At 43.7% G+C, this 12,555-nt stretch overlaps 1 protein-coding gene across 2 annotated transcripts; it reads left to right on the top strand.

The window, feature by feature from the left end:
* Nucleotides 1–2,207: 2,207 nt before the first annotated feature.
* On the top strand, nt 2,208–7,726 carry LRATD1 (LRAT domain containing 1). Of its 2 annotated transcripts, XM_044292413.1 has the most exons (3): nt 2,261–2,393; nt 3,320–3,462; nt 6,497–7,726. In XM_044292413.1, exon 3 carries the CDS (start codon nt 6,536–6,538, stop codon nt 7,355–7,357), a length of 822 nt encoding a protein of 273 aa, XP_044148348.1. In that variant the 5' UTR covers nt 2,261–2,393; nt 3,320–3,462; nt 6,497–6,535; the 3' UTR covers nt 7,358–7,726. The 2 variants fall into 2 exon arrangements, with proteins under 2 accessions (XP_044148349.1, XP_044148348.1); XM_044292414.1 differs by lacking the exon at nt 3,320–3,462 and having other exon boundaries at nt 2,208–2,393.
* Nucleotides 7,727–12,555: the final 4,829 nt, after the last annotated feature.

The raw sequence follows: 12,555 nt of genomic DNA, 5'->3' as shown, positions 1-12,555 counted from the left end.
TAAATAGCATGTCAATTATATTTCTGATTTTAGCTGCGGATTTCACCCTTTTCAATGGAAAATCTGCACCAAAAACCGCCGTAAGGATACTTTCACACTAGCGTTTTTCTTTTCCGTCATAGAGTTCCGTCACAGGGGCTCTATACCGGAAAATAACTGATCAGACATATCCCCATGCATTCTGAATGGAGAGTAATCCGTTCAGGATGCATCAGTTCAGTCATTTTGACTGACCAGGCAAAAGATAAAACCGCAGCATGCTACGCTTTTATCTCCGGCGAAAAAAACTGAAGACTTGCCTGAATGCCGGATCCAGAATTTTTTCCCATAGGAATGTATTAGTGCCGGATCCGTCCTTCCGGCCGGCACATGCGCAGACCAGTAAAAATGTGAAAAAAGATACATGACAAGCAGAGAGACGGATTCGTTCTTGCAATACATTTGTGAGACGCATCCGCATCCGGATGCGTCTCACAAATGCTTTCAGATTGGCGGATCCAGCGGTCAGTTCTGACGACAGAACTGCCCGCCGGATCACGCTGCCGCAAGTGTAAAAAATTAGCCTTAAACATTGCGGATTTTGGTGCGGATATGCTGCAGAGACGCACATAAATCTGCACAGAAATTTGTGCGGATCTTATGTGCGTTCACCTGCACTCATGTGCAGATGACCTAAGGCCCCTTTCGCACAAGTGAGTTTTCCACGCGTTTGCAATGCGTGACGTGAACGCATTGCACCCGCACTGAATCCTGACCCATTCATTTCAATGGGTCTGTGCACATGAGCGTTCTTTTTCACGCATCAATTCTGCATTGCGTGAAAAACGCAGCATGTTCTGTATTCTGCGTCTTTCACGCAGCCCCGGCCCCATAGAACTGAATGGGGCTTCAGTGAAAAACGCATTGTAAGGCCTCATGCACACGACCGTTATTTGCTTCCGTGTCCGTTCCGCCGATTTTAGCGTTTCAGGTGCGGACCCATTCATTTCTATGGAGCCGTTGAAAATGTGGATAGTGCACCGTTTGCCATCCGCATCCGTGATCCGTGGTTCCAGTCTGTAAAAAAATATAACCTGTCCTATTATTTCCGCGGAAAACAGTTCGCGAACCCAAGTCAAGTCAAGTCAATGGGACCGCTAAAAAACACGGAGGCACACAAGATTGTCATCCGCATCCGTTTTTTTCCCATCATTTGCATAGGAAACCTGTTTTAGACTTTTTTTTTTTTTACAATCCTTTATGTCTGCTGGTCCACCAAAAATAAAGGAAGTCACACGGAAACAAAAACGGAACCGAAACACAACAACGGTCGTGTGCACGAGGCCTAATCTGGATGCAGTCCGGGTGCAATGTGTTTTTCACTGACAGTTGCTAAAAAACCTTCAGTTTTTTTTATCACACGTGTGAAAAACGCATCAAAACTGATTGAACCCGCGCGGAAAATGCTGAACAACTCAAAGCAATCTCAGACAAAACTGACTGAACTTGCTTTGCAAAATGGTCCGTAACGTTCGTGTGAAAGGGGCCTGAGGGTCTTGATAAGGTTCCGAAAGACATGATCTGAAACATGAGGAATTCCGGGAAGTGTCCTATCACTGAAGGAGTAGTGGACGCCCGGAAGTGAGTTAAAGCGGCTTTGGTAGAACAAAAAATGCATTGCTGCTCGAGATGAGCACAGATGGGATCCATGCCGATAAATAATAAATGGGACGACGCGATGGAGCACTCCGGCTATTTCTGCAGTCCCTGTTCCTTTAACAAAAGACTATTCCCTATTTACTATCACCAAAGCAGAAAATGCATGGCGGGGGGGCAGCTGCCATTGTCATTAGTCAATGCCTGGGAGTCACAATGACAGGCACAGGTTTGCTGGCTGTCTGACAACGCCTGCAGAGACTTAGCAGCCACGTCTTCATACTAAGAAATAAAAGAGCAGCTGAGATGCAGGAGGGAAGGATCCGACCTGAAATGAATGAGTTTTGTCACTAATCCCTAGCTGCGCTGCCCATGACAAACTACAGATCAAAGCGAGGTGGGGAGATTTACAAGATGCCCTTCCTTCTCACCCCGTGATTGACAGCCGGAGAGGCAGGGGCATTGTTCACCAGCCTCGCACAACACCTCCTCGCACTTGGAAGCCAATGAGAACCTGGCTGGGCGTACACAGAAAAGTCATAGCCCATTGTAGTTGCACTCACAAGGGCTGCAAGCCCAGTAGCTGCTTCTTGTCGCAGGTGAAGCTCAGCTCTGTTAAAGGGGAGGAAAAAAAAAAAAAAAAAAGCTGGCGGAGAAGTGGCCGGGGGGGATATTCCCTACACCTCTGCTGCAGCCCATGGAGAGGAAAAGGAATCTATAGGAGTTTTACATCCTCCGCCGCAGACGGATCCAAAAGGGTAAGACTAGATTACCTCCTTATTGCCTTATGGATGACTTTTCATTTGTGTGACGCTTTTTTGGTGTGCTTTTTATTTTTATTTTTTTGTTGCACTTCTTTCCTACTGCTTACATAGCACCGACATATTCCGTAGAGCCGTAGAAAGACGGTCGTTTCTATAGTGCCGACACATTCCATCGCAATAACTATGCAACTTTGATTTGCAAGGTAGAGGTTAATAGATTCCCAGGGGCAATGGAGATGCATCTGCTCCGAGATTTGATCGCTGGTAATCACCGCCGGGTATTGGGAAATAGATTGAATAGCTTCTAACCTTTTACTGGATTTGTCGAGGAGGGAAAAAAAATAATAAGCTCGCAGCCCTTTCACGTTTTTGCTGGTGCGATGTGAATTGAATAAATGGATGGTTTTAGAAGAAGGGACGCCTCTGTCTGCCTCCTTGGTGGCCTGATGGAGTGCGCGCAGAGCTCCTATGGGTGGCATTAGACGCCTTGGCTTGTGACCAGGATGCATACAGCTGTGCCTACAAGGAAAGTTGGAATCAGACAAAAAATATTTAAAAAAAAGATCAGCAGCGAGGGTGCAGCATCCCTCTAGGGCCAGCTCAGGCTTGTAACTAGGTAGATCACAGATAGTGGGAGGGGGAGGTTGGAATAGCACTGTTTAACCATATAGGCACTTCCCTAGGTCAGCACAGATATAAAGACATGTTCGTTGACCTCCTCGTCGCCCGTCCATTCATTACTATTTGGTCTTACTTTCCATCTCACAATGAGAATGTATAGAGCGTAGCCTACGCCTGCTGGGATGTATTCACACAGTGCCTGGGGCGGCCCCCACAGGGGGGGCAAGAAAAGTCAAATGAGAACTGCCAGCATTCCTTGTAGCTGTGTCTTAACAGCTCATTCTCTCTTTCTTCCCCAGGTCTCCAAGACTCTACAAATCCAACATCTAGTCCATAACTTTAGCAGTGTCCTTGCTGTACAGTAAAGGCTCCTGCACTGGAGAAGGTGTACATTGTGACAGAAGCGGAAGGTGGTTACAATGTAGCACAGTCAGGCAGGCTGGTACGTGGCTGTTACAGATGTGTTAAATGGCTCTGCGTGAAGTCCACGTTCATCCTGGTTTATGCCATCAAGCTCACTTTCAGTAGAGATATCATCTGCCTTGGTTTTGCCTGTAGGGTATACATCACTCATGTGCAGTATATTGCCCGGCTCGTATGTTAGGATGGGTGGCTTGCATGTCAATGATATATGTGCAGACCGGCATGGATTCTAGCAGTAACCTTTAGTACAATATCATTGATATATGACCCAGGAACCAGCTTTTGTAATGCATATGATACGTGGGTGGAGGTCACAGGGATATTGGCTCCTTTTTGGTGTGTTTATTGACTTTTGCGTCTTTATATTACTGTTCCATTTTTGTAATCTTGCACATTTATTGCTCATTTCTAGTGATGAGCGGCAGGGGCAATATTTGAATTTGCAAATTTTTGGGTGAATATTCTTTATGTATTCCCGAATTCGATAATTCGTGATCTCTTCATTATTTTCTTGATTGCGAAAATCGGCAATCTGAAAATTCACGATATGAAAATTCGTGATCAACACTACTCCTAATGTTAAAGATATTGCAGCCTTCTCATTGGCCCACAAGCTAGAAGCAGTGAGGGATCATGGGTACTGATGAAAAAAAATCTAATTAAGAAGATATAGCACTATATTCTAGATATTTGAGAATTCTCGAAGTGACAATATTCGCGATAAAAATTTGCGATTAGAATATTCGCGAACAGTACTACTCATTTCCTTTTTCTCAGCACTGAACAATGCCTCGCTGCATGTTCCCCCTGTATCATGCTACCCTCACTTGGGTGCTTATCAAATAACATCAGACAAATTACATTTTAAGGCATATAAATAACGGCATTGTGGCCGGAGTCACATAGCCCATCTCTATACTGCACATTGAGCTTTGATTCTGTGCTCGTCTCATGGAACGTGTGTGTGAGGCAGTGTGTTCTGCATCACTTGGCTTTTACACATCTCATTGTGTGGTGCCTCTAACTCATATACTAAGATAAGACTACACGGTGACATCAATTGCTCGGAACTTGGCCTTGCGGCAGCACATGGTACCTCCATGTGGCAGGGACAGATTCAATCCATTTGTTCTGGGGAGTTTGGGTTGCAACATTGTGATCAACTTGAAACTTGTACCACAATCTTGTATGATATCTGTGTTAGGGCTCATTCATATGACCATATGGTCGCCGTGCCCATGTTGCAGACCAAAAACCTTGGCTCCGTAATACACTGGCACTGGCCATGTGAACTCTGTGCTGCAGTGCGGACCCATTGACTTGGATGGGTCCCCGATCTGCTATATACAGCAAAAGATAGGACATGCCCTATCATTTGCAGTGCAGAGGCACGAAACCGGAAGCCCAAGGAAGGGCTTCAGAGTGTTTCTGTGGGCTTCAAATCCATGCCTCCGCTTTGCAAAGGATAGGACAAGTCCTATCTTTTTCCATACCTGTATGTTGCAGATCGTGGACCCATTCAAGTCGGTGGGCCCACAATGCAGCACAGAGTTCACACTGCTGCTTCCTGTTTATCGTGGACCCGGGCACGGAGGACATATGTTCATCGGAATGAACCCTAAAGCTGTTCTGAATGTGTGATTTAAAAGGGATTATCTCTTTTACCCTATGCTGTGGAATGGCATTTATTAATGGATGCAAATGTCACCTATGTAGGTCAATTATACACCCAAGGACATCAGCTACTAACCACAGGATAGGCAATACGTCTGTAATTGCTGTGTGTGACCACAACTGATCCCTAGATGGGGGTCCTGAGCTTCCATTCTGAGTTTGAATTGAGCAGTGGTCACGCAGGCCTACCACTCCTCCATTAAAAGTTTATGGAACTGACCTAGAAGACAGCTAAGCTCTACATTGATTAGTACCTTACTTTGAAGGAAGTGGCAGTGGAGGTGCCCCCTGCTCTATTCAATCTCATCCGGAACAAAAGCTCCCATTGTAGTGATTACAGGGGCCTCCAGTGATCATTTATCACCTAACTTGTGGAAAGGTGCTAAATGAAATGCATCAGATAACCGATCTGATGAAGTCCTCAAGTGGCATCACTATAAAGATGACCATAGATAAGTGGTAAATGTTGGAAGAAATGGCCAGTTTCAGCTGCTTTCCCCTTTAATGGACCATGTTCTTGCTTATAAAGGATCACGTATGCCTGATGATCCTTTGAAATGTTGAATAGGCCCTTTATAATGCTGTTCGTACATAATAATCAGAAGAACCATGGTTGGCCTGGAATTTGTAGCTGTAATATGAGGAGCAAGAACTGTGCCCTCATTATCTTCGGGTGAAATTGGCCTTTTGTACCAGTAGTCCGGCATAACCTAATGTTAGTGGTGCAACTGTCAGATTGGTGGCCAATCAAATTCATTAAACTGATTTATTTTCCTCTCGATTGCATCTAGTGATCTATGACTACTTGGCCATAAATGTATGAAATGCTGTCAACCCAAAGTCCTCTTGGGTGAATGGCCTGAGAAAGAGGTATTCTAGCTAATAACCATCACCTTTTGACCACGAGATAGATGAGGTGTCTGCAAGATGGGAGTTCAACTTCAGGGCTCTAGTGTTCACTAGAATGCAGGATCCTGGTTCCCCAACCTTTTCTACTAGCATGTCCACAGTGGAGAGGAGTTGTAATGAGAAGTTCTAGTGGTTAATGTTTGATAGTATTGGAAGTGATCTAATGAGATTTCCTGTGTTAGAGCATTGGTTAAGCAAGTCTAATTTGGAGAATGGGGAAGTGATTTCAATGTCTGCCTGGGGCAATATGATGTCTGAGACTACACCTTGCGTCCCTGAACTGTTGCAACTTTAATTGCCTCATAAGTTTATGATAGTTTAGGCACTAGGTGTGGAAAGCTTAGTCTTCAGTGCATTACTGTATGAACATTACCATTTTTTTTTTCTTGACCATCATCTAATGCATGTAATTATCTTCTTCTTACTCTTATAGTTTATATCTTTTACTAATGGTGTTATTTTCCTTGCAGAACTGGCGTTCCCACTGCCTTTGCCTCGCCCTGTCATTGATGGGAAATCAACTGGATCGCATCACCCACCTGAATTACAGCGAGCTGCCAACAGGGGACCCTTCTGGGATAGAAAAGGACGAGTTACGAGTTGGGGTGGCATATTTTTTCTCTGATGAGGAGGAGGACCTGGACGATAGAGGGCAATCTGAACGGTACACTGTGAGGGACCCCAGTCCCAGCGAGATTGAGGGGCATATTCTACTCAATGAGATTGAGTTTTCTGCCTATAGTTGCCAGGAATGCATCTTTTCCAAGCTCAGGGGCGGCCAGGACCTGAGTGTCTATCCTATGCAAGGCTTGTTGACCTTTTGCAAACCAGGGGATCTCCTGGAATTGATCTTTATTTGCCCTACTGCAGACCATTCTCTTCCCCCCTCACCTCACTGGGCAGTTTACATTGGGCAGGGACAGATTATTCACTTGCACCGTGGGGAGATCCGCAAAGACAATGTTTTTGAGGTGGGTGGAGGGTGTATGGGCAGGGTGGTGAGTAGTTGGTATCGATATAGACCCCTGACTGCTGAGCTGGTCCTCCAAAACGCATGTGGACACCTTGGCTTAAGAAGTGATGAGATCTGCTGGACAAACTCTGAAAGTTTTGCAGCCTGGTGCAGGTTTGGTAACCGAGAATTCAAAGCCAGCGGGGAGGTCCATTCTGGTAACCTTCAGTATTTTTTGAAGCTCCACCTGGAAGAAAACAACATTCATACCATGAGATTTCACAGTCTGGAGGAACTTATACGGGAAAAACGTAATTTGGACGCTAGTGGGAAACTAAGAGTCATCAAAGAACTCTCCATGATGGAGAACAAGGAGTAAGGACATGTTAGACCTCTCCATGCTGGAGAGCTAATGAAAGGGGACTGGGATGGAAATCTTTCAATGATTTGCCAAAATGAGGCTGCACCTTTTTGGACATATTTTTAAGGATCATGTCAACATTCCTAAAACCAGCATTACACCATAGCCACGATTTATTTTTTGGCTTTTACAACATGGTTATCACCACGTGTTTAAATACAAAAAAAAGCAACAACAAATCCTGAGTATGTTGGCTGTAGTGTTGATGTCTTATTAAGCATTTAGCGACATGCTAAATAAAATTTCAAATTGAAATTTTTATTTTCATGGCTTTACTCCATGACTGTTTAACCACAGAGGCCAATAAATTGAATTTCTCTATTTGCATATTTAGTGTCACTCTTTTTACTCTTTCAGTCTTTTCTGATTCATCAGTTTCAATCTCCTCTGAACGGTGGTGATTTATTGCTTGTATTAACACTTTGTTCTCCATTTTGGGCATGTTCCTATATTTGGCATTACTGCATCAAAGCTTTATTTAAAAGGGAGACGATCAACAGATTAAATTTTAAGTCAAACTCCATGGGCTTTATGTTAGTGGAGACACCAGAGACCCGTTCTTCTGAGGACAAGAATTGTATTGTGCTGCTCATTAGATGTCCTTGGTAGTACAATTGGCAATACTTACATAGAAGGTGTTATGTGCAACCATGAATAGATTTCACTCCACAGCATCTGTCTAATATGAGAAAATGTTATAGGGAATGTATCGCCTATATTTTATACTATTTAAAATCAGGTACTACTACTGCCAATTTTTTTTAGCATTTTTTATTTCCTGACTGTAGATTTTATTGTATTTTATTTCTGGGCATGATTATGGGGGCAACCATCTTGCCTGAGATGCTGTTAACAGCATTAAGAGGAATGTTTTGATTTCAGCAACATTGACCACAGGCACAATGGATAGGAAATCCTCATTGACGTCTATGGGCGAGGTGTTTTTTACACATGCTCTATGACCTGTGCAGAGGTCATTGTGCAGGGAGGGGGAGGAGATAAGCTGTGACATCACCTATTGTGAATGGTGGATCCTGTGTTTTTATATATATATATATATATATAATTTTACCTTTTATTGCAAACCTGCTTTAGGTGATACTGAGAGGACTTCTACATTATGAACTTCATAGAGCAGGAACGGTCAGCAAATTGTTAGGGTTAGTGACCAGAGTTAAAACAACTGGAGTGTTTTTTTTTTGTTTTTTTTTAAATCTAGATGGAAACTTATAGAGAGATGACAAGTTAATATATACTCCCTTTAAATTGTCAGCAAAATGAGACAAGAAAAGGAGGGTGTTTTGCAGTGCAATACTATTGGTAGTAAGTGCACAAAAGCCCTTTAGTTCTGTAAGACCTTCTATGACCTCTGTTGCTTAGATGAGGAAGCACGGGCATCACTATATAGCCATATACAGAGGCTCTATGTTGTGACATCAACATACCCCATTCCAAAAAGTTGATGACATCAGGAACATGGCAAGATTCTTGAAGACTGCAAGATAAACTTGGAATGTCAACATGATCAGAAGATAAAAACCATATTATTTTTATTATGATTATTGGTTGTTATTTTAAAGAATGTTTCCAGATTTTCGATGCTGATCTATCCTTAAGATATCAGAGTAGGGGCTCGACATCTCTCACCCCAGCTGAACTGACTGCTGCCATCACCAGAGCTATACAGTGGATGGAAGGCTCCGTTCACTGTGTAGTTCCTGACATCAGCATACTAGAGCTCAGCTCTTGTTCGTTTGAATGTCAACTGAGATGCAATAAACTGGCATGACCACTACACAGTGGACTAAGCCTTCTGCTTCCAGCTCTGTGAAGTGTATAGTTCCTGGTGGTTGCACAGTACAGCTGAATGTGGGGGTGTGGGTTGACTCAAACCAATATGATATTGGTGACCTATCCTGAGGATGGACCATCAATATCGAAGGGAAAATCTCTTTAAAGTGCAATTAATTCCAAGGCACTGTATGTATGATGAATGTTTTAAGTACTTAAAGAGGACCTTTCATGGTTTTGTATTAATTGAGATAAATACCTTTACTTGGAGGGTACCGCTCGCTGATGCTGCCACCCTGCCTGATTTTTTTAAAATATCGCTCCTGCGCATTAGTACAGGGAGAAGATGACGCCAGGGTTTTTCAATGGGTGTATCCTTCTCCCTGGCAGTTGCGCGATCCAATCACAGCGGAGAGTGTCACAGCCAGGTAGAAGGTGATTTATTTATTTATTTATTTTTTTTTTCACCCTGGCTGTCACGCACTCCGCTGTGATTGGATCGCGGCACAGCCAAGGAGAAGGATACACCCATTGAGAAACCATGACATCTCCTTCTCCTTGTACCGATGCTCAGTATTAGCATACTGAGTGCAAAAACTGTGGGGGGCACAGCGGGGTGCAGGACGATATTTTAAAAAAATCAGGCAGGGTGGCAGCATCAGCAGTGGGTAACCCCCCCCCCAAGTAAAGGTATTTATCGCAATTAATCCAAAACCATGAAAGGTCCTCTTTAAGACCAAAACCAAGTTAAAAAAAAGTGAACTAAGTGGGTGACAAACTGGTGCAAATGGATTGAGGAACCCTACTCTCAAGTTCTTACAATCTACATGGGATGGTAAAAGGAGACAGTGGTAGAGGGTAGAAGATGCTCAGATGGCTGTGTAGTGGCAGAAAGGTTGTTGTAGGCTTTTCTGAAGAGGTGATTTTTAGGTTGCTTTTAAAAGTTTGGAGGGTAAGTGAGAGTCTGATCACTTGTGGTCAGGGTCGTAGCTATAGGGGGTGCAGAGGTACCGGGTCCATGAGCCTGAGGGAGCCCAAAGACCATTGTGCCATATAAGAGGACACTGGTATTATAGAAAGTACATGCTGGTCAAGTTACACCTCTGGCTGAAGGGAAGGGGTTAGGTTAAGAATTTGGGGGGGGGGGGGTGCTGTTTAAATTTTTGTTTCAGATGGCACGAAGGCTATGTGTTTCCCTGTCTCTTGCCACAAAGTAGGGGGCCCAAGCTGAACTCTTGCACCAGGGCCCATAAACCTTTTAGCTACGCCCCTGCTTGTGGTAGTCCTTTCTAGCGCATGGGGGTGCACAGATGAAGTCTTGAAGAGCAAAGAAGAAGGTTTGTGAGGATGTGGGGATGCATTCGTTTAGTAGGTTAGAGATGTATGGAAGTGACAAGTTGTGGGCAACGTTTTATGTCATTATTAATAATTTGAACTAAATTATCTAAGAAATGGGGAGCCATAACTGTGTCCCATACAGGTTTTCTCATTTTTTTTCTCCTCCCCGTGATTTCCCAGCCACACTTTTTTGTTGTTTTGTATTACTGCCCCTTCCATTTCCCCCACCATCAGCCACAATTCAATAGTAATTGGTATAGTTGCTGCTGTTTATGTTGTTTTATATGTCTGTGAGGGAAGAGGGGTGGACATCAAAGCCCAGGGACCGTTAATGCTACCACTGGATTTGTATATAGAACATTTAGCATTGTGTCTTGGCTAAAGGACAGTCGAATAAATGCCACAATGAAACCTCTTCATCCAATGCTATTTCTACACTTTATTGCCACATTCATATTTTAAGGCACTTCACTTGCTGTAAAACAACAACTCCCAGCATGCATACTTGTTCTGTTGCTATTGTAACTCCCATAGAAGTGAAATGGAGGATGCTGGGAGTTGTAGAGTCAGAACAGCTGGCGTGCCGGAGGCTTCCGATCCCTGTTTTAAAGTCATGATGTAGAGTTTAATAATAAATTAGTTTTACGTTTTTGAACATTGAATTATATCTTAGATATTTAAAGAGGTTATCCAAGATCTATAATGCCCCCCCCCCCCCCCCGTATGCCTGGGCCCCTCACAGAGGTTGTACTTACCTCTCTCCCCGACACCCACGTCGCTTCTGATGCCAGCACATACGCCGCTGCCTCTCCCTGGCGCGCGGAAGAAAAGAGCTTGCAACGCAGGGGGAGGGGACTTGGTCAGCCAATAGCAGGCTGCGACGGGAACAAGGGAGGCTCTTTCCCGTCGCGGCCTGCTATTGACTGTCCCCCCCCCCCCCCCCCCGAGCGAGATAAGTACAACCTTTGAGGGGCCCGGGCATATGGGGGGGCATTATAGGTCTTAAATAACCCTCTTTAAGAAGACTACTGTCTCTGTTTTAGTAAATACATGTAATCTCTATTTAAAATAAGTTGGGTATTTCCTGTCCTGAATGCTACCCCTATGACATGGATTCAGGGCATCATAATGATTTATAATGCTGTGTGTTCCTCCCTGAACTCAACTGTAATGATTTGTACTGACAGCATTATGTGAGTGCGAATAATTAGAGTTGAGGTCAAGCAGGAACACACAGCATTATAAATCATTATAATGCCCTGGGTCCATGTCATAGGAGCAGCATTCAAGATGGGAAATACCTCTGACACATTGAGCATATTTCTCGCACTGAATACGCTCTTGTGAAGTTGGCCATACATTGTGATTGGACAATATTTTTAGAATCGTAACGCCTAGTACTTAGTTTATTCATGCATTTCCAGAAGGAATAAATGAGGAATGGCACAATACAGGATTCTAAGAAAATGTTGGTATAATACATTTTGTATGAATGCATTTACTTGAGGAAACATTGTATGTAACATTGTATCTGCTTTCGTAGCTGGATTCTGTTTCTTAGAAGAAAATGAGTAGAACTGTATGAGGAGCACCTCCTTATGTTATCACACTGGTAACAGCTTCCAGGATTATTTGTGAAGTGACGCTCTCTGTAAATATTTTTACCACTGATCAACCATATACATAAATATAGTACTAAAGTGCAAAACTCGTAATTAATGCGATCCTACACACCACTAATTGTAGAGTCAATGCACATATAGATCAAACCATTCACTTTATTACTGTATATTAGTTACAGCTCATACACACGAACGTGTGTTGATCTGCCCGTGCATTGGGGACTGCTATTTGCGGTCCCCAATGCATGGGCACCATCCGTGCAGCTGCCGCAGACGGATGCAGACCCATTCAACTTGAATGGGTCCGCAATCTGTCCGCACTGCAAAAAAATAGAACATGTTCTATTTTTGGGTGGTGCGGAGGCACGGAAAGAAGTCCCACAGAAGCACTGTAGCACCGCTCCT

The sequence above is a fragment of the Bufo gargarizans genome, chromosome 4 (assembly GCF_014858855.1).
Source record: "Bufo gargarizans isolate SCDJY-AF-19 chromosome 4, ASM1485885v1, whole genome shotgun sequence".
Classification (NCBI taxonomy): Eukaryota; Metazoa; Chordata; class Amphibia; order Anura; family Bufonidae; genus Bufo; species Bufo gargarizans.
Note: the sequence above shows the minus strand (reverse complement) of the source record. Positions and strands in the feature narration are given on the sequence as shown.